The sequence below is a fragment of the Neophocaena asiaeorientalis genome, unplaced genomic scaffold (assembly GCF_003031525.2).
Source record: "Neophocaena asiaeorientalis asiaeorientalis breed wild unplaced genomic scaffold, Neophocaena_asiaeorientalis_V1.1 scaffold46, whole genome shotgun sequence".
NCBI classification, from domain to species: domain Eukaryota; kingdom Metazoa; phylum Chordata; class Mammalia; order Artiodactyla; family Phocoenidae; genus Neophocaena; species Neophocaena asiaeorientalis.
In genome coordinates this window covers 9,610,876-9,631,498 of record NW_020175393.1, presented here as the reverse complement: position 1 = coordinate 9,631,498, position 20,623 = coordinate 9,610,876, and the positions used below count along the sequence as shown (strand labels likewise).

The following is a 20,623-nucleotide window of genomic DNA, read 5'->3' as shown; positions in this document are numbered from 1 at the left end:
GTGCGGAGCGGCTCTGCTCTGGCTCCAGCAGTTCCCTCCAGCGCCACAGCGCTGTCCTCCGTGGCCACGGGAGGGCGCTCAGCACCTGCGCACAGCACCGCCTCCCTCTTCCTGGGCCTCCCTCCTCCAGGGCCCCTCACCGTTGAGGCACTCCATCTCTGGCTCCTCGCCCTCCGGCTGCTTCTGAAGCCGCTTGGCCTTGCAGCGCTTCTTGCAGTAGAACATGAGGCCCAGCACGGCAATGATGTAGGCCACAGCGGCGCCCACCGACAGCCCGATAGTCTGGATCATCTTGTAAGGTGGAGGGCTGCCCAGGCCCTCCGACTCCTCCAGCACCGGCTTGTCTGAGAGACATACAGATAGGTGTGAGCAGGGGCCGCTGAAGCAAGCCCAGCCCTACTTCTCTACTGGCTGCTCCCTACTGCACACATAAGACAACCTCCCAGACACTTGGCCTGACCAAGCCAGAGCGACCCAGGGAGGGTCACCACCAGCAATGGCGTCAACAAGGGCCAGGTCCTCAGGGCCCCACCAAGGCCAGAGGGAGCTCTGCAGGAGTTGAGGCCAGTGATTCCCAAGCTGGCTCTGCATCTGGACACGAGGCCAGGGACACACCTAAGAGGCACATCTGTCGGCCCCCACCACAAACCCACACTGTTTGCTAACAAGCTTCCTTAATGACTTAACATCATGAGTCAGGCTCTGAAGAGCTGCATCTGGGAACTTTTGGTTTAGAATCCCAGCCATCGCCCAGCACAGAGTGGTTCTTCTAGAAAAGTATTGGTAGGGACTTCCCTGGCGGTCCAGTGGTTAGGGCTCTGCACTTCCACTGCAGGGGGCATGGGTTCAATCCCTGGTCAGGGAACTAAAATCTTTCATGTGCGGCATGGCCAAAAAAAAAATATATTAAAAAAAGAGAAACGTATTTGCAGAAGGGATCTTCTAGTCTAGGGGCTTTCAGTGGCCTCGGGTCCCATGGAGAAAGAGGTGTCTGGAGGGAGAGAGGCCCAAGGGGCAGGCCATGCAGGATTCCCCAACTCTCACACACACCCAGTGGCTTCAACCAAGGAGGCTGTCACTTCACCTTACTCATTTAAAGTTCCACATAAAACTTTGTCTAGAAAACCAGTTCTGCTGCTAAACCAAAAAAAGTTTGAAACCTCTCATTTAAACCACGCCCACCTTACAGACAGAGAAAAAAGCCCCTGGGGAGGAAATAACACCTGCAAGGGCACAGAGGTGGTTAACAAGAGAGGCCAGACCCAAACCCCAAGTCCCTGACCCTAGTCAGGTTGTTTCCCCTGACACACCATCCTCTCTGGGCCTCTAGGGTAAAGGAAACTTGTGCCGCTGCCTCCTGGCCTGATCCCCTCCCTGCCCACCCAGGGACCTGTAGGGAGACCTGGGAGGAAGCATTTTAGGACAAGGGCACCATCCCGACTTCCCCGGAACAGGCACACACCCACTAGCCGTGGACTGTTTAAGGGAGAGCCCAGGTCCAGGCAAGGAACCTGAGACTGACGGTGAGGTGGCCTGGTGGAGGGGACACAGCTGAATGCCCGCGCCCACCGCAAAAATGGTTTCGTGCCTTCTGTGTACAGGGGCCGATGAGCACAAGGATGAGAAAGAAGTGAGGTGCCCCCACTTCCTGTGCAGGACACCCCTCCAGGTCCCATACCCACGACATAGAGGGGGGCCTCCGTGTGCTTGATGTTGCAGCTGTTGCCCGCGATGCAGGTGTAGCGGCCCGAGTCCTCGGGGGCAACATCGTGGATCACCAGGGAGCCGTTTTGGAAGATGTGCATCCTGCCAGGAGAGAAGTCACAGCGTTGCCCACCAGGCCAGCTCCAGGGAGACTGGGCTGCAGGAGAGGCAGGGTGGGTGTGGGAGGGAGACAGCCTACCTGGGTCCCAGCTTGGTGGGGTCCAGGATACGGTCTTTGCCCTTCCACTGAATGAGTGGCTTGGGGTCCCCCTGGGCCTCGCACCGCAGCAGGGCCGTGTGGCCCTGGTACACGGTCGTGCGCTCCGGCTCCACCTTGAAGGTGATGAACACTGGATGGGAAGAGCCCGGTGAGGGGCAGGGAGCACTGAGCAAAGGGGCTGGCGGGGTGCAGGCAGCTGCCCCACAGGGCCCGCCAGCCCCAGCCCCAGCCCCCTGCACGGTCGCACCTGCCACGGTGAGCTGGACGTGGGCACGGATCTGGCCCTGCAGCCCATTGGAGGCGATGCAAGTGTAGTTGCCAGCATCATTGCGGGTCACCCTGGAGAAGTGCAAGGTCCCAGCGTTGTCCGTCACCCACTCTGGAAGGCTGCTCCCATCTACAGAGGCAACATTGGGGAATGATGGGATGGACCAGAGTCCCATGAGTGGCCAGCAACGCCCTCAGTCACTCACCTCTACTGAAAAACACGCCATCGCTCCTGGCTATTCACAGACAAGATCTAAACGCCTGAGCCAGGCATTGGGAGTCCCTGTTACTTACTCCTTTTCTAATTTTTCAGTCTCACGTCCTTCTACTGCCCTGTGTAATGTTCCACTTCCACCAAACTGGACTTCTGGTTGGGCTTGGAATTTGCCTTGCTCTCACCCTCACTGCCCGTCACTCTCCACTCCTAGAACCCATTCCTGCTCTTTGCCATCGTCCCGCCCATTCTGAGTCCCACCCCCCAGAGACAGCTCCCCCAGACACCTGAGCAGAGACAGCCCACTTGCTGCTCAGAATCTACAACCCCCCTCTCTCTCACTGTTAATGGGAATGTAAAAACCTTTTAAAAAACAATTTGGCCATTCGCATCAAGGGTTGTAAAAATGTGCATACCCTTTTATACATAATTATTCCATTTCTGGGAATCTTTCCCAAAGGAAATAAACCCAAGTCCAGAAAAAACTCTGCCTCAAGATGTTTATTGCAGCAATAAAAAGACAGAGAGAGAGAGACAGAAAGAGGCAGAGAAAGGGAGGGAGGAAGGGAGGGTGGTTAACAACCCAAATGTCCAACATTTAGGGGATATTTAAGTAAATTACAGTGAATCCAATCATTGGAATATTATTGCAATCATCAAAACCAATGTTTATGTACAAAACCACGGGGAAATGCTTGATAATGTTAAGTAAAAAAAGATAAAATTACATACAGTTATCTGCATCTTCCATTTCTATAGTAAGCATGACTCAACTCATGGAAGTATAATAAGTGAAAATTATATGTACAGTAAAACTGCTATGTACAAACAAAAAGATGTACACAGAAAAAGGTACACACCCAGAGGTGACTGATGGTGGGATTCTGCATTATTTTCTGCCAAAATTTTCTAAAGGATTACCTTTACATTGGAAAGGATGACTATTTTGAAAAGAGGGAAAGGACTTTACGGCCCTGTCTGGACCGATCCAATCATTTGTTGCCTTGAGTCGTCTTATGTTGTCTAATGCTGTAACCTGACCTCTTTTGTGTCTGGCTTTTTTTTTTTCTAATTGGACCATAAATCGGCCCCTACATTTCTTGTCTATCCCAAAGTTTCGGGCACTCAGCTGGTCCTCAGACAGGCATACATCTGACCAGTGGACTGCCTGCTGCCCCCCACCCCATGCTCACACAGTACCCACCTGCCCGGACCCACTTAATAGTGGGCTTCTCTCGGCCTGTGGCTGAGCAGGGAACCGTGGCCTCCTTGTCAAACTCCATGCACTGCTGCGGCCGGGGCGGTGGTGTGAACTTGAGCTTTTCTGTTTCAGTAGGAGAAAAGGGGAGGAATTGAGGCGGCAGGCCTGAAGATTCTGGACGCTGCTGCTCCCTCCCTGGTCCTCTCCCGCCCAGGAGGCCAGGCGCCAGCTCACCCAGCACTTGGACGCGGGCCTGGGCCTCGATGCTGCCAGCGGGGGTGCTGCTCACGCAGCGGTACCACGTCCCGTCGTACACCTCCACGCTGTTGATGCGCAAGGTCCCGTTCTTGAAGACCTCGAACCGCGAGTCCTGCAGCACAGGAGATGTGCCTGAGAGCGGGTCTCGGCCTGCCCCCCACCATCATCTCCCTGGGGGACAGCCTCGGGGTGGGGGGAAGCGAGCCTTGGAGGTGAGCATAGAGGACTCCGTGTCCCTGCCCCCACCCCCAGCAGTAATCCCCGTTCTCACCTCCGAGATGAGCATCTGGTTTCTGTACCAGGAGACTGTGGGTTTGGGTGTGGCCTGGGTCAGGCAATGCAAGTAGCCTGGCTTGCCCTCCTCCAGCTGGCTGTCTTGGGGCTTCTCCAGCCACGTGGGCACAGCTTAGAGGGACAGGGAGGAAACAGAAGGTTGACCAACACATCTGCAAAACCAACAGATCCAATCCCAAGAAATTCTAATACCCTCCCCCACAACCCCGGCCCTGAGTTTAGAAACCCTTGTCTGCTCCTGCGATAACAGCAGCCATGACCCCTCAGAGAAGGCCCATGTGCCGGTACCTTTTGAACATTATCCTAGCTAATGATCACAATATACCCCCAAGGTATTTATTTTTATACCCATTTTATAGATAAGACAATAGAGGTTCAAAGAAGTAATGGTGATTTATTAATCCATGATAGAGAGAGGATTGAAAACTCTGGTCTGCGTGACTCCCAAATCCTTGCTTTCTTTATTACACCATAACGTTCCGAGGCTCGGTCCCTGAATCTCTGTTCCGTTTTAGCCATGCTCATCCCCTGAATGATCTCATCCAGTCCACGGCCTTCAGTACTATCCAAGTGGATGAGTCCCAAATACACAGCCTGGCTCCTGACCTCCCCCCAATGAACTTCAGACCTGCAAATCCTACCGGCATTTCCAATTGGATATCTAATAGGCACTCCAGGCTTTATACATGCAAAAGAGAATGCTCAATTTCTCCCCAAACCTGCTCATCACAGTTTTCTCTATCTCAGTAAATAGCACCACTATCCAGCCAACTGTATAAGGCAAAAACTTAGTTGACTTCTCTCTCTACGGCTCCCCCCACCATCACATTCATTCTATACAAACCTCATCTACCTCAGCTCTAAAATGTATCCTGAATTTCACCACCTCCCACCTCCACTGCTACCACCTCTGTTCAAGCCCCTTAAACACCTCCCCTAGATGATTACAGTCATCTATTAACTGCTTTCCTGTTTAGACTCTTGCCCCTAACAGTGTAGTCTTCTCAGAATAGCCAGAGTCACCTTTTGAAAATGTCACTCTCACACTCAGTCCCTGCAAGGACTTCTCATCCTCTGACTTGGTGGGGCAGACTTAGCAAAGATGGCTTTAAACAGTCCTCCCATCTCTTGCTTCTCTTTGTAATGTGGCGTTGCCACTTTCCCATCAAGAGGCAGGGTCTATTTCTCTACTGCCTGGAATCTGGGTGGCCTGAGACTTGCCCTGTCCAATAGAATATAGTGGACAATGTCTAAGCTAATGCCTTGAGAAGGCTTGCAGCATCCACTTTTGCACTCTTGGAACCCAGCCTCCACGTGAGAAGCCTGAGCTAGTCTGTTGGAGTGGCTGTGTGGAAGGGAACCAAGGCACCCTGGTCGATATCCTCCCTCAACTGCCAGACTGAGCGAGGCACCTGAGGGAGGACATCAGGGAACAGCCAGCCACCAGCTGACGTATCAGCTGCCGCCAACAGCACATGGAGCTGAACCATACCCACAGAATCAAACATGAGCAAATCAGTGGCTATTGCTTCAAGTTTTGGACTGGTTTGTTACACAGCAGTAGCTAACTGGTACACTTGTACTACAAACCAAAGTCCTTACCGTTTTCTTACAAAGCTTCATATGATCCAATCTCTGCCTCTCAGACAACCTCAACCACACTCACCATCACTTATTCAACACAAGCCACACAGGCTACTGCTGTCCCTTCAATTTACAAGCCCATTTCTTGCTCAGGGCCCGTCCACGTGGTTCCCTCTTTAATTTAAGCATCAGCTCAAATACCACCTTCTAAAGAAGTCTTCTCTAAACTCCCCCTGGCCCTCATGCCATCTCTCTGTCACTTACCCTATTTTATTTTTCTTCATGGCCCTGCTGCCACCTAAAATCATATATTTGTTCATTCAATTGTTTTCCTTGCTTGCTTTGTTGCTATTAGACTACAAACTCCACAAGGGGAAGGATTTTTGTCTGCTTTGTTCATTGCTGCATTCCCAGTACTGGGAGCAGTGCCTAGCACAAAGAAGGCACTCGATAAATCTGTTGATGGAATGCAGGGATGGAGTCCTCCCTCCTCCGAACTGCACCCACTACCCCTTCGCACCAGTCCAGCCCTGCGTGCGTCACGCACTCTCTCTAATTCCACAGGTCTTCTTCTCAGGGAGCAGTGCAGGCACAGGGCACTGTTGGTGCCTGTCAAAAGACTGATCAAAGCCATCACTCCCACCTCCATCAAGCATATGCCTCACTCGGAGTATGTGCTGAACGCTCTTTGTCTGGGCCCACCCCCAGAGAGGCCGGGGGCAGGAGATGTGGAGTGTGGTCCCAGATTCTGTATTTTTAAAAGCATCCTCGGGACTTCCCTGGTGGCGCAGTGGTTAAGAATCCGCCTGCCAATGCAGGGGACATGGGTTGGATCCTGGTCCAGGAAGATGCCACATGCCGCGGAACAACTAAGCCCATGAGCCACAACTACTGAGCCCACGTGCCACACTACTGAAGCCCGCATGCCTAGAGCCTGTGCCCTGCAACAAGAGAAGTCACCACAATGAGAAGCCTGCACACCACAATGAAGAGCAGCCCCTGCTCTCTGCAGCTAGAGAAAGCCTGCAAACAGTAACGAAGTAACAAAGATCCAACGCAGCCGAAAAATAATTAAAAATAAATAAATAAATAAAACGCAAAATTTAAAAATAATAATAAAAAAAATAAAAGTGTCCCCAATGAAACAGGTGAACAACAGACCCCGACTGGAGAAAGGCTGATCATGGCTGCTTGCATTTGTCTGCACGTCGCTGTGGAAGTGTCCTGAGCGCGTGTTACCTGGATGCTGCAGCTTCCCACCCGAACCAGGTACCTGAGCACGAAAGTGCATGTCTCCTAGGTTTTAGTATCTTAATGGGAATAATACCGTCACAACTTACAAGTGTACAAAGCTCTTTTCATGTGTGAAATCTTTTTGAATTTTTGTAATTTACCTACTTGGAAAGATGTAGAGGTACATGGAAGAGGCAGGTTGCAAAATGGTACGTGTGTGTGTGAATTTGCCTCGGATATCCTTTGAAATTATCACAAACGCTTGACACAGGCATGGTGTAAATAAGTAAATCTCTATGCCTGTAGCAAGGGTATACAGGTCTTTATCATTTATTTCACAAGTCATATGTTCACTGTAGAAATTTAGAAAGTACAACAACAAATAAAATAATTACTACCTATAACTCTGACACATCACCTTCCCCAAAAAGAAAAGGAAAAATCTTTTTTATCTACTTCACTGATCTTTCTGGCCATCTAGTAGGGAAGGTAGTGAGTTATTAAGCCCTATTTTATGGATGAGGAAACTGACCCCTGGCAAGGCAGGTGACTTTCTAGCCATGGTCATTCCATGCACTGGGGACGGAGTGGGACCTGGGTCTCAAGACTCCCACTCCGTTGCTTTGTCCTCTGCAGCCAGAGGACCACTTTTCTGGCACCGCAACCTCTGGGCCTGACTCGCCACTGTCCACTCCAATATCACCTCCCAATGGCTGACTGGTTCCCAAGCCGGCAGGGCTCAGAGCTGAGGCGGGGCCTCAGGTGAGCACCAGGGAAGCCTCTATCCATCACACCCAGAGCCCAACACCTCCTGGGACCTGGGCTCCCCTCCTCGCCTCGCCCTTCAGGGCAAAGGTGCTCACTGGCCACGGTGATGTTGACATCCTGTCTCCGCCAACCAGCCAGGTTGGCTGCATGGCAGGTATAGACACCAGCATCGCTCTCGGCAGTGCTGGCAAATACCAGCTCATGGCCCTGCTGGTAGACTCTGCCGTGGGCAGGCAGACGGGCTCCCGCGTGCTCCCACCACACACTGGGCTCCGGCAGACCCTGGGGGGGCGGGCAGGCCACACGCTCCTCGCTGCCAGCCGTGAACACCCGTGGCTCAAATGGTGGCATATCTTCAATCCCTGCAGGGATGGGAGCAGACAGCCTGGTTACTGTGGGGCCCAGGGTACCTGACGCGTTCTCCCGCAGCAAGCCTTGCCCTTTCCAGCACGAGCCCTCCCCGTGACCTTCAGCATTTCCTCTTCCAACCCCAGCATCCTCTTCCTCCCTCTGCCCTCCAAGCTGCTCTGAGTGGAAACAGAAGCCTAAATCTCTACATGCCCACAACGTTGAAGGCGGCTCCCACCTCGGCACCCCAGACCCAGGGACCTACCTGCCAGGTGGAGAGTGGCCTCCAGGATGACAGGAGGGCCCCTCTGGCCCTGGCCTACACAGCGGTAGACCCCTGCGTTGCGCGGCCGGACCTGGGTCAGCAGCAGGGACCCGTTGGCAAACACCGTGGCTCTGCGGACGTGCGGGGGGCTGTGGAGGGGAGAGAGTGCTCTTTGAAAGGAGTGGCCCACAGGCCTCCTTCTGGAGGGCAGCCAGGGGAACCCCATCCTGCACAGGTCAGATATGCAGGAAGGAATCAACCAGGAACAGGGCAGAGAGAAGGAAGCCAACACGCCACTCTGGTGCGTGTGTGTGTGCCTGTGTGTGCACGTGTGTGCGTGCGCTTGTTCGCGTGTATGTGGAGGCGTGTATCCTAATTACAAGAGACGCAGCTTTGGGGCAGCCAGGCGAGCAGCAGTGCAAGTGGGAGGCAGCAAGCAATCAATGTGGAGACAGAGTCAAGATACGCCTGCTGGTAAAGCAGCAACTCCAGCACCAGAAGTCCCTCAGACGCACCAGATGGACTACTGATGATGTCCTCAGGGCTGCAGCCAGGCGGGATCCCAGCCCACAGCCTAGGGAGCCACACCTCCAAAGGACCATGGCCACACCTGGCACCACACAGGTGGTATGGTCTCTGCTCTCATAGGGCCTGGATGAGGACAGAAGTCCCTATAGAGGGCCTGACACCTCCTGGCACCTTCTGGTAATGTTCGCTTCTTCCAAAAAATGTGCGTGTGCGTGCATGTGTGTGAGTAAGGTATCCTTGCCCTCCAGGACCTTCCTGTGCAGACTGTGATCCCCGAGGTCCCCTGTGTCCCTCCATCCTTGGGTCTCTACCCTCCATCCCAGAGGACCCATGTGGGCAGAAGGGGAGGGGAGAAAGTAGCAGAGCCATCACTGGCTCACACAGTGTGTCCGTGGGAACTGGAAAAAGATGCCCTTCCTGGAGACCCTTCCCTTTGTTGGAATCATTTTGTAACAGGAAGACATTCTACTGCCATCTGCTGGAAACTCGAAGTAATACATGTATAGATCTATAATATCTGTGATAAGAACTTCATTCCCTTTTAGAGAACCATACACAACTTCTACCACCATATACTGCAAAGCTGCTGCCAGATGCCTTACCGGCTGCGGTTAGTGATGGGAGTCTCATCCTCAAAGACCCACTGCAGGCTCGGGGGCGGGTGGGCTGAGAACTGACAGTGGAACATGGCCTCCTCATTCCTTGCCACTACCACGTCCTGGGGGGCCAGTACCACCCTGGCAAAGCTCTCATCTGGGGTGAGGGAGGCACAGACACATGAGCAGGCAAGGTGGGGAGGCCCCTCCCCCATCCCCAACTCACCTTCTCCATCCCCACCCCAGGCTCACCAGCAATGCTCAAGGTGAAGTTCTGACTGCTGCAGGCCTGGCCAAAGGCATTGTGGGCACAGCAGGAGTAGACGCCACTGTGCTCAGGGCCGGCTGGCCGGAGGGTCAGGTTCTTCTCCTTACTGCTGACCGTGTGGTTGCTCTGACCATCAGACAGGGCGCTCCCATCTTGGAACCACTGGTAGGTGGGCCTGAGGGGCCGAGGGGGTCAGTAGCAGGGGGGGCAGGGGGGTCTCAGGTGGCCGGCAGGGAGGGCCAGAATCAGAGGGTCAGGGCTAGACCCCTCAGTTTACAAATGGGGAAACTGAGGCCTGGAGAGGGACCGTGACTTGCACAAAGGCACACAATTCAGGGGCAGAATCTGGCTGAGATTCTAGATTTCTCAGCTCCCAGAATCCAGGATCACTCCACAGCCCAATGCTGCCCCTTCTCTGGTGACCAGGGCCCAGTGTGGAGCAGCATGGGGCAGGGGCGGTGGCAGAGTCCACAGTTTGGGGAGACAGCTCTTGACATCAGTCCAGAATAATCCTTTCCCTCCCCACCCTCAATGTCTCCTTACCGAGGGTGCCCGTCAATGTGACAACGCAACATGACCTGGGTCTGTGGCTGGATCTCGGCTTCCGAGGCTGGATGCTTCAGGACCACAGGACCGGACTCAATCCCTGGAGCAGAGGCCATGGTTGCAGAGTGAGGGGCGGGGCAGAGCAAGGGTGAGAAAGCAGAGGAGGAGGACAAGCAGGAAACGATGGAACCTGGAGGCTCTGGAGCCAAGAGACACTGGGGCACACTGCCTCACTGCTCCTGCCATTTGCAAAAGTATCTGGCAGGTCAATGGGTTCAAGACTTGAAGGGGAAAAAAAATAAATTCTGGAAAAATTAAAACTTTTTAACTTCCTCTTATCCACACAAGCAGAGAGCTGACCCCAACTGCATTCTCCCTGCCCCATTCAACTGGAAATGGGAGGAGCTGAGGCAAAGGAGGAGTCCCACAGGGCTCAGGAGTTGAGGGTCTAGAGGGAGGGCGGGCACAGCTCCCGGCTCTCACATTTGATGTTGAAGGAGGCATTGGCACTGTGGGCCTCCTCTCCGGTGGCATCATCCCGAGCCACGCACTGGAAGGCTCCCGAGTCCTGCAGCCGGTCCACAGCTGCGAAGCTCAGGCTGCTGCCCTGGGCGAAGCGCCGCTCGGTGTCCCGGACAGGGGCCCCATCCAGCAGCCAGTACACGTGCACTGGGCCTGGGGCCTCGACCTCACAGCGGAGCAGCGCCCGGCGCCCCTGCAGCGCATCCTGGGAGGATGGCTCCTTGATGAAGACAATGGTTGCCTGGGCACCTGCAGATGGAGAACACGGGAGAGGCAGGGTCAGGGAGAGCTGCAGCCACTGTTCTAACACAGGTCACCCACTGTCCTGTGCACAGGAGACGTCCAGTAAGTGCAAGTGGGAAGGATCATGAGACCACAATTGCCAAGTGTCCACTGAGGAACGTTTACACTGTGCTGGGCGCTCCGCAGGATACAAAGATGCAGTACCCTCCAGGACGCTAGTCTGGAGGCGGACCCAGGATAAGGCAAAGCTCGTGCCAAATGAATGATGTGGACAGTCGGTGCCTCTAGAACACCGAAGAGGGAGGGAGCCCCAAGGGCTAGGGGAAGGAGGGGATTAATGCCACATGGGACACTCCCTAGAGGAAGAGGGCCTTGGAGCTACGGGACCAGATCATAGGAAATGCCAGACCAAGGAGCCGGGAACATTAGCAAGCAACCCTCCCACCATCTTCAGAATGCAGGACACTGAGCAAAGTTAAACCATGATCCAAAGAGCTTCTTGGAAGGATTACTGGCACTCACATACCCACTGAGGGTCCAGCATCAGAGGTGGCCACAGGTCAGGGAGGCGGCTTTGAATCCCATCCACAGACCGCTCTGCAACCCAGCATTCCCCAGGGGCGTCTTTGGGAGAACCCATCCCATCACAGGAGAAGCCAATATTCTCTTGAACTGGCATTATTCCCAAAGACATGCCAGGGCCACCCCCACGTCCTTCTCTCCATCCTTAAGGATCCGTCTGTGGCCAAGGCTGGCTCTTCTGTGCTAAGTGAGAGGTGAGCTAAGTGGCCCCAGGTTTTCACCAGAATCCACTCCTCCTCCTGCATGACTACAGTTCAGCTCTGGCAGGGGTCAGGGGGGCACCCTCGGAGGAAGGGACCCTGCAATCAAATGTGGAACTATAGCCAAACAAAGGGGAAAGTGAAGAGCCTGTGCAGAGTGGCAGATGGGCTGGGGAGGCGGAGGGCAGGGCCAGGCAGGTAGCATAGTTACCAAGCAGGAATAACACACCGGGCTTTGTTCCTGGTCCATGTGGGCACCCTGCAGAGGCCCGGAGCTGCAGAGCCCGGGACACCAGCTTGCACAGGGGGGGCGGGCGGTGATGGCACAGAGGAGGATGTGCTACCCCTCCAGGAAGAAGGAACAGGCCACCTGGGGCTGCTATGTGAAGAAGCAGGCTCTGCCTCTGGCCAAACTGGGCCCAGCAAGGGCAGGAAGGAAGAGGCTAATGGGGTCCTGCCCATCCCATCCCAAACCACTGGAGACTGATCTTGGCCCAAAGAGCACCCTTCCCAGTCCCTGGGCGGAGCAGGGGGAGGGGGGTTTGTTTCTTTAGGGCACAAGAACCTGTCTCCTCATAAAGTCAGTTTCAAGACAAGTTCAGGATCCCCCAGGGCTGGGTCCAGAGGAGGGGCTGACCCGATGTTGGTCCGCTTCCCAGCATTCCAGAGGGGCCGGCCCACAAGACACACAGAGCTGAAAGGGGCTGGGAGCTCCCGCATTACTTCTCATTGGGTTCCTGCTGGCTCTTTGGATGGGACAATTCTCCACCACGCTGGGCTACCCCACCCACTGTGCAAGTTAGCAAATCTGCACCCAGTCACCCTAACAATCCAAACAACCCCGCTCAGTTCCAATCTCTACACAGGAGTGCGGTCCTGCCCCCGCTGAGCAACGTGGCACAACCCCTGTGTAGTACAGACGGGTGGGTCAACTGAGGTCCAGAGAGATGAAGGGATTTGCCCAAGATCAAACAGCTAATTGGTGGCAGAGCCAGGACCATGACCCAAGGAGGCCAACTCCATACCCCACCCTCTTCCCAGCCCCGCCCAGGAACTCAAGACCAATCCTGGAAGTATCTGATCTCAGAATGGGTCTCACTCCCCACAGCCAGGTAGAAAGATAGACACACCTCCTGCAGACAACGCCAGGCTCACAAAGGCACTCAGCGAACACTAGCTGAACTGAGGTGACCTCAGAGGAAGTGTGGGGCAAGAGCTGGCGGACACAGGGGCGTCCGGAACACTTCCCGACCCCCACTCCTGACACAGATGGGCAGCCTCGCACCGAGGCCTCAGCAGGCCTCTGCAAATGTGACTCACCCAAATCTTGGGACCCTCGACCCGGAACTAAAGATGCTCATCAAAGACCAGAGAGAGATCATCCGCCTCAAAGTGTAGACGACTCCCCACTTCCCAGCTCAGCTTCTCCAGACACAGTGGGGGCCAGGAGTCTTGTCCATACACAGCAGCGTTAGTTAAGCATTTGCAGTCAGGTCTGACTCAATCCTGATCATCACACTCGGTGTGCCTGACCTTGGGTAAGGAACACAGACTGTGCCCCAGCTTCCTCTGCCTCTCCCATGAGGCTGTCGTGACTTGAAAACGCAGTAACACATGTGAAGTGCCTTGGATGAGCTCGCTCGGCGGGCGGCTACCGTGATCCTCACCACTATCACCCATCCTGCCCAAGGACTCGAGTTTTAGGGATATTAGAAAGCTCCCCCCAGGCAAGGCCCAGCACCATCTCAGACCCTAGATGGGAAAGGGATAATCAGGTGGGGGGTAGGATGGAGGGAAAGGGGCTGTGGGGTTGCAGGAACCACAGACCACTTGCCACAGAAACCTAAGCTGGGAGAAGAGATGGCATGACTCAGAGGGACCCCAGCTCAGCCTCCAGCATCCCGTCCTGTCCCGGGGCTGGAGCTGCAGGAGCTGTGGTGAGACGCTGCATTCCCAGACTGCCACTCAGAGCCCCCGCCGCACCCCCAAGACAGGGCCTGGGAAACATCAAAGCCGGCCCCGTGGGGCCCTCTGTCCTGACGTCAGCTCACAGCAGGTCCTGGTTAGTGCTTGGCTGGGGCAGACTTTAGATGTAACAAAAGGCAGGGAGGGCAGCCACCAGGCCTCCTCTAAGACCCCGGCCCCTGCTCTGAGCGCACACCCCTGGCCACCAGGCTTCTCACACAGGAGCCTGGCCCAGTGCTGTGGCACCCACGTTTACTGCGCCCAGTCTGGCCATCTGCATGGTCTGCAGGACAGGCTGGTCTGTTGTTTTGTTTGAGGGGAAACGGGCAGGCCGAGGAGCCCCTGGCAGATATGCCAGACTCCAGACAGGGAGGGGCTGGGAAGTGAGGGACTCTTCAGAAGCTTCAGCTGAATGACAGAGGAGGAAGGCTCTGGGGATCGAGGTGGTACCTGCCTCGAGGTGGCACAGTCCCCAGCACATCCCTGTCCCTGCACCTCCTGACTTGAGGATGCCCCCAGGGCTGTGGTCCGGGGAAGGCCCGCTCTGGAAGCACACCGGTCCTGGGCTTCCCAAAGCCTCCCCCCTTTCAGAGTCCGGTCCTCCGTGCATGACACCTTCTACACCCTCACGGAACACCTGGCCCACGTGCTCCTCAAGGAAGCCGCTCAGCATAGCAGCAGCCAGTGGCCCTGCCGCTCCCTAGCAATGCCACCTCTGCTGGCCTCTCCCTTGACATGAAATGAGGACCCCAAGCCTACCACTCAGGGGCTGTGTGAGGCTAAGTGGGTTCATAAATGCAAAGCCCGAAGCACAGAGAGGGCATGGTGGGCTCGGGAAGCACTGGCACCGTGACCGGCAGGCAGAGTCATCTGCCCACATCAGGCACGACCCCAACAGAGCTGGCGCTGCAAATACCCAATAAGGACATTTTCCAAGCTATTTCCTTGGCTCCTCGACAGCCATCTACATGCAGACACTCACTCTGCCTGCGCCCTGGCCCCAGCCCCCTGAGAAAGGGCTGTGTGGGCAGCAGCCCAACTCCCGCCCCCCACTCACCAGCAAGCGGCTGGTCTGGTGCCCACCTTCCTTGATGCTCTCTGGGCTCCAGGCCCAGTCGACCCACGTGTATATACGTGTGCGTCTGCGCACACACATGTGTAAACATGATTTGGTGGAGAGCAGAGAGCAGCAGGAAGTTTTTCTGCTCTGATAATTTCAGCTACTTCGGTCCAAGTAACCATCTGGGCCACTCAACTACCTGTCTCCCAGAGACCAGTCCTCTTGGTCTTGGAAAGACAACCCCTGAATCTGTACAGGTCCCAGAACCTGCCAAACCTGACCAGTTGATTCCATCTACCTTCTCTCCCTCCTACTAAAGAAATTCCATCCTTCGGACAGCTGCCTTGGGACCAGGCAGAGGTACCAAGATGACCCTGGGTGGCCCGGGCATGGGCATTCTGCACGGATGTGTGTAATCACGAGTGACTGTGACCTTTCTCACGCACGAGGCCAACGAGCCACAGGCAGGAAGCTGACTCCTCCATACCCGAGACTCAGTCCTTGGTTCCCGGGCCCACGTCCCTGTGGGGACACCCTGCCTCCCGGATGACCTCAAGAGCACAGGCCAAGACAGCTCCTATTGGGCATATGGTCCCCTGAGGGAGAGGTTTGCCAACTTCCTGTGTCCCATGTGGGGTGACAGCATCAGGACACAGGCCAGGAGAGACGGCCCTCAACCCAAGAGGCACAAATGCTCTGTTCCAGGAAAGAGAGCAGCCCCAGGCCTCCTCACCCACACGAGGATGGTCCTGCTCACAGGTCCCCTCCATGTGGAAACTCTAAGGACACCAAATGAGAGGCCCCAGGGGTACCAGGGTCCCTGCCCCACTTCTCCTCCCCAAGGGGCCAATGCACCACAGGACTTTGGCCTTTAGGGTCTAACTGGTGCACTTTCAGCTGCCCTGGGACACTCCAAGGGTCCACGTCTCATAGGCGTGCGTCATTTTTTTGAGGGACAAATCTCAGTCTCTGTAAGAACAAGTAGTTTGCATGAACAGCAAGCCCAGTCACCTCCCCAGTTCACCTGGGCCGGCAGGAACACAAAATGCTGCAGTGGGGTTTGTGAATCTGGGGATCTGGAATGTCCCCCTCCCCACCACCAGTCCACCACCAATATACTACATGTGGTTTTAGCACCAACAACCCTGTATGATGTTAAGCCCCAGAAAATCAGGGTTCAGAGGGTTGCTGAAAATCCACCACAGCTGACTCAGAGACCCAGAGGCAGAGCACAAAGTTCTAGCTGCCCCCACCTCGGCCCCATCTCCCGAGTATCTACAGAAGGCCCCAGGTTCGCTGACAGCAGCCCCGCAGCCCTCCACAAGCCATCACAGCCCTCACTTGGAGCCACGCGGGAGGGAGCAGAGCCAGGGACCCAGCTGAGTTTTCCTGTCCTGGGATTTAACTGTAAATATCTGGAGAGGCTCCCACGTCCGGATTAGAGAAACAGAACAAAATCACCAGGGATTAGCACAGAAACAACCTAGCGGGCCAGCTCTTCTACCTTAGATGAAAACCACAACTCAGCCTTGCCCCGCCCACTCCTGGGAGGCCCTGGAGGGGGAAGATCAACCTCTGAGGGCAGAAGCGGGTCCTCGTGTCCAGTATCTCGTGGCATCCGAGCCCAGAGGGGCAGATACACCGGCTGGGAGATGTGCTTTAAGAAGCTCCTCAGCCAGCAGCCACACCACCTGATCCTCGAACCAGCCTGTCTTCTGCTGGGGCTCAGAGGGCCACACCTAGGACACATCTCTCGCCCTTAGTAACCCTCAGATGGCTGCGATGTCTCCAAGGAAGCGGCAATAAATTAAAAGCTCAGCCAGAGTGACGTGGTGTGATCGGGCAGAAGGAACATGGGGTAGAGAGGCCTGGGTTCTAGTCTCAATACAATCCCTCACAAGCAGGGCGACCCTGACCAACCACCACCACCTGACACCAGGTAGTTTTATTATATGTAAAATTAGAGAACTGAAAGGATGTGACTGGACAGTCACCAAGACCTAGTCCTGGATTCGCTGGCACTGAGCCTGAGAGGCAGTTACAGAAACAAAGGGCTCACTCCCCAGAGTCCCCTTCCTGCCCCCCAGCCTCCAGCTGCACAGCCGGGCCCGAAAGCCCACACACCACATGTAGGGCCAGCCCCGGGAGGGATTAAAAGTGATGCTATAAATGGCAGGTGTGCAGTTAGAGGCAGCTGGGAGTCGCAAACTGGGACCCAGCGTCACTGCTGATGAGCTACTCCCATTCCTGTGGCTCAGCTTGCATCCTGCCTCCCCAGGAGATCACGCCTCTGCCTCGGCCACACACTTGCACTGCCAGCTCACTGCCCGTGACACCCCTGATATGCCCGCCTGTGCTGTGACCAAGAGCCATATCTTCCAAGCTAGACTGCAAGCTCAAGGTGAGCTTGAATGGGCACCTTCTATGCCCATTCTCAGCTCCAAGGAGAGAGAGAGACAGCAGCCAGCTGTCTCCTGAAGACGCCAGTGAGCGGCCTGCAGAAATACTCTACATTGCGGGAAGGCAGTGGGGCTGCTGGACCACGAGACTGGGAAATGATCCAGGAGCTCAGGCCCAGGAAGACTTTTGGGATGCTCAGATGGTGTGCTCAAAGAGTCCGCCCTCATCATCCAAAGATGGAAAGGGACTCGCTGCAGGTTCCACAGCCATTCATCAGGCGGGCCCAGACCCAGGCCCCAACCAGGTCTTCCTCCCACGTGCAGTGGGGAGGGGCCCAGGGACACCACAGCAAGAACAGTGCCAGGGTGAGCCCGGGGGTGAGCTTCCCACGGTCTTTCTGGTGCAAGCAGAGGGCAAACTAAATGACAGTCTGGGGACTGGTTGGACCTGACTTCATTTATTAATTTTCAAGACAGGCTCAGAAAACTCTGGGAGACTCTGTTTTCTGAGCTCTTTTTACTCATCTCTGAGGCACACACCCTAAACTCCCTATGCAGGGAGAACATGATTCCCTGCCCTTTAGGTGGAGTGGCCTCAACTGCACTCAATGAAGGAAAATCCTCCCTGGCTCCTGAAGACAGTAAAACATCTCTTCGGCCTGTTCTGTCCAATATGGCAGCCACTAGCCACATGGAGCTATTCAAATGTAACTTAATTAAAATGAAACAAAACTGAAAACTCATTGCCTCTGTTCCACTAGCCATATTTTTAGTGCTCGGGAGCCGCACGTGGCTAGCGGCCACCGTACTGCACAGCACCGATGCAGAACAGTTCTGTCCCCACAAAAAGTTCCATCAGTCAGCGCTGCCTTAGCTACTCTGACCGTCTGTTTCTTGCCGGCCCTTATTACGTGGACGCATTATTTCTCATCCAAAGAACCCTCCACACGGACCAGCCTCATTTCACAGAGGAGGAAACTGGGGTCAAGGCTATCCCAGTAATGGCAGGGTCGGGAACTGCCCCTGGATCTGTCTGGCTCCCACATCTGTGTTCTTTCCACGCTGCCACGCTAGCTGCTCTTCATTTCTTTCACTTTACTCCCTTTTATCCAAGTCCCCCCAACAACCATTCTGTCCTGTTTAAGGTAGGTCCTCTCTTTGTATGTGCTCTGGTCAAATGTGGTGATGTTTGGAGCGCAGCTATTTTTAACCCATATAAATGATCTTGCATGATCTCTCATTCTGCCTCTCACTTTATTCCATTTAGCACTATGCTTTGAAGTGCCTTCCCTGGGGCCATCACCTACATCCTGCTGTTTTCCCCAGTAGAAGAACATACTGTTGGGTCTGGGGGAGCAAGAAGCAAATGAAATTTTTGAAAACAAGTTAAGTGGCTGAACATAGCTGCCCACAGTTTGAAAATCAGTCTTTGAGCCTACACCCTCCTCTCTGTCTGCCCCGGCACCCTGCCCGGGCCTCCAGCACTACACCTAGCCTCACGCTGTGCCCCGGCACGCATATGGGTATCAGCAGAGCCTGGGAAAACACGCATGCAGGCGCACCCCCCCAGCTTCTCCCGTGCCCCTTCCTCCTCCTACCAAACCCCAAAAGTGACTAAAGAGGTTGGTCCTCAGCTGGTTCCAAAGGGATAAGAGAAAGAGGCAGTCTCATACTTTTATATTTAGAAGTGCTCTGCAAACCACTTCCTGGAGCAGACAAGAGTGGGGAATGTGAGGACATCGCTTTGCTATGTGTGATGTGGAAAGCACGAGCCACCCAGGGCCTGGAGCAATGGGCTGCCTGTACCACACACCCGATGACATGCGGGGATGCCAAACACATGTGCAGGAGATGAACGTGGCCCTCGGCAGCCTGGCCATCCCCTCGGGGCCAGGGCACAAGGCAGGGCCCAGGAGTCGGAGCCACACACGGTCCTCCAAGTGCCCCTCTCCCAGCCTTCCTTTCTTTCCTTCTCCACCTGTCTGACCAACAGCTGCTTCTGGAAACCAACCCTTCTCTCCAGGGAAAGGGTTGCTCCAGGCTTTAAGCCTCAATCTGAAACACAAAGAGAAGAATCCCGACTGAAGGAGGCGGTATGGAAGAGCCAGTGTCTTCAAGAGGCAAGGGTGCCCTCCTCCCCTCCAGGCTGCTTTTTTGGGGGGGGACACGGGACAGGATTTTGCACAGTGTCCACTGCCTTCTTCTGAAGGTAGACCTGCTGCTGCCATCAAAGGCCCTCCCCTCAGCCACCTCTGCTACCACGTGTGGCTGGAAAAATGTCGGAGGGGGAAGCTATCTGGAGGTGGGGATCGACTACCGTGGCCATGGTCACTGCTCCGACATCACTCAGATGTAACTGATGCTTGCCCAGTTGGGGGAGGGCGTGGTCAGGGGACAGAGAGGGGGAGGGGAAGGCAGGCCAGCTGCTTAATTAGAGTCAAAGCATCAGACTCCTTATAAACTTCACTTTACAGCTTAAAATATAAACTCCCTAGTAAGACAAAACCAATTTTATTCTTTTATTTCTTAACTGCATCACTGATGATTTGCTCCTTTATTGTTTAAAAGAACATAACCAAAAGAGAGTCGTTTTTGAAAAATCAGCTGTTGTGAAAAAGCATTCTGGCTAAAGATGGCAAAATATGTATTTCAATCTCCAAATCAGTAACAACAGATGAAAAAAAATACAATCTGATGAATAACAGACAGAAACAATTCCTTGTAAGTTATTTTTAAAAGCACCAAAAACTTGCAACACATTACCAGATGCTTAAAGCCTAGGGATAACTGACTTTTGGGGGGCGGGGGGCGGGGTGGTGTTATAAAACATAAAGCACACACAAATAGCTGAAGAAAAAAAAAGCCCCTAGGAGTGGCTGATGCAATAACTGAATAGCCAAAAAAATGACAAAGACCTAAAGTTTATTTTATGCCTACTCTGTCGATCTTGAAGTCAGGGTCTGGAAGGTACCAAGATCTGGCTTCACTTAAGTCTGGAACTGGCTGCCCCTCCATCCCAGGAGGTGCCTCTTACAGGCCTCTAAAGTCACGCAGAGAGAGAGAGAGAGAGAGAAGCAGACACTGATGGAGAAAGACAGAGGGAGACAGGAAGATGAGAAAAAGGGGGCTGGAGGGAGATTGATGGTGTGGGTGGGGGAAGGGAGGGAGGAGCAGAGGAAGGGAGGGAGTGGGGAGGGACGGGGACAGAGAGACAACAGAGAGACCCGGACAAACTGAGAGACAGAGAGTAACATACAGTCCTAGAGAGACCCAGAGAAAGGGACAAGAAAAACAAAGACCCAGAGCACACATATGTGCACACACACATGTAAGCACACAAAAGGCTCCCCATGCCTGT

At 54.5% G+C, this 20,623-nt stretch overlaps 1 protein-coding gene across 1 annotated transcript in view; it reads right to left on the bottom strand.

Moving 5' to 3' along the window:
* PTK7 (protein tyrosine kinase 7 (inactive)) overlaps positions 1 to 20,623 on the bottom strand; it is a 60,160-nt gene that overhangs the window by 13,229 nt on the left and 26,308 nt on the right. The window contains exons 2-14 of the mRNA XM_024766344.1: positions 10,778 to 11,065; positions 10,292 to 10,394; positions 9,733 to 9,923; positions 9,487 to 9,637; positions 8,357 to 8,505; positions 7,839 to 8,105; positions 4,136 to 4,269; positions 3,841 to 3,976; positions 3,610 to 3,729; positions 2,172 to 2,321; positions 1,904 to 2,054; positions 1,679 to 1,806; positions 141 to 344 (exon numbers count right to left, since the gene is read on the bottom strand). Coding sequence (XP_024622112.1) covers positions 141 to 344; positions 1,679 to 1,806; positions 1,904 to 2,054; positions 2,172 to 2,321; positions 3,610 to 3,729; positions 3,841 to 3,976; positions 4,136 to 4,269; positions 7,839 to 8,105; positions 8,357 to 8,505; positions 9,487 to 9,637; positions 9,733 to 9,923; positions 10,292 to 10,394; positions 10,778 to 11,065 — 2,172 coding nt within the window. The remainder of the gene's footprint in view (positions 1 to 140; positions 345 to 1,678; positions 1,807 to 1,903; positions 2,055 to 2,171; positions 2,322 to 3,609; positions 3,730 to 3,840; positions 3,977 to 4,135; positions 4,270 to 7,838; positions 8,106 to 8,356; positions 8,506 to 9,486; positions 9,638 to 9,732; positions 9,924 to 10,291; positions 10,395 to 10,777; positions 11,066 to 20,623) is intronic.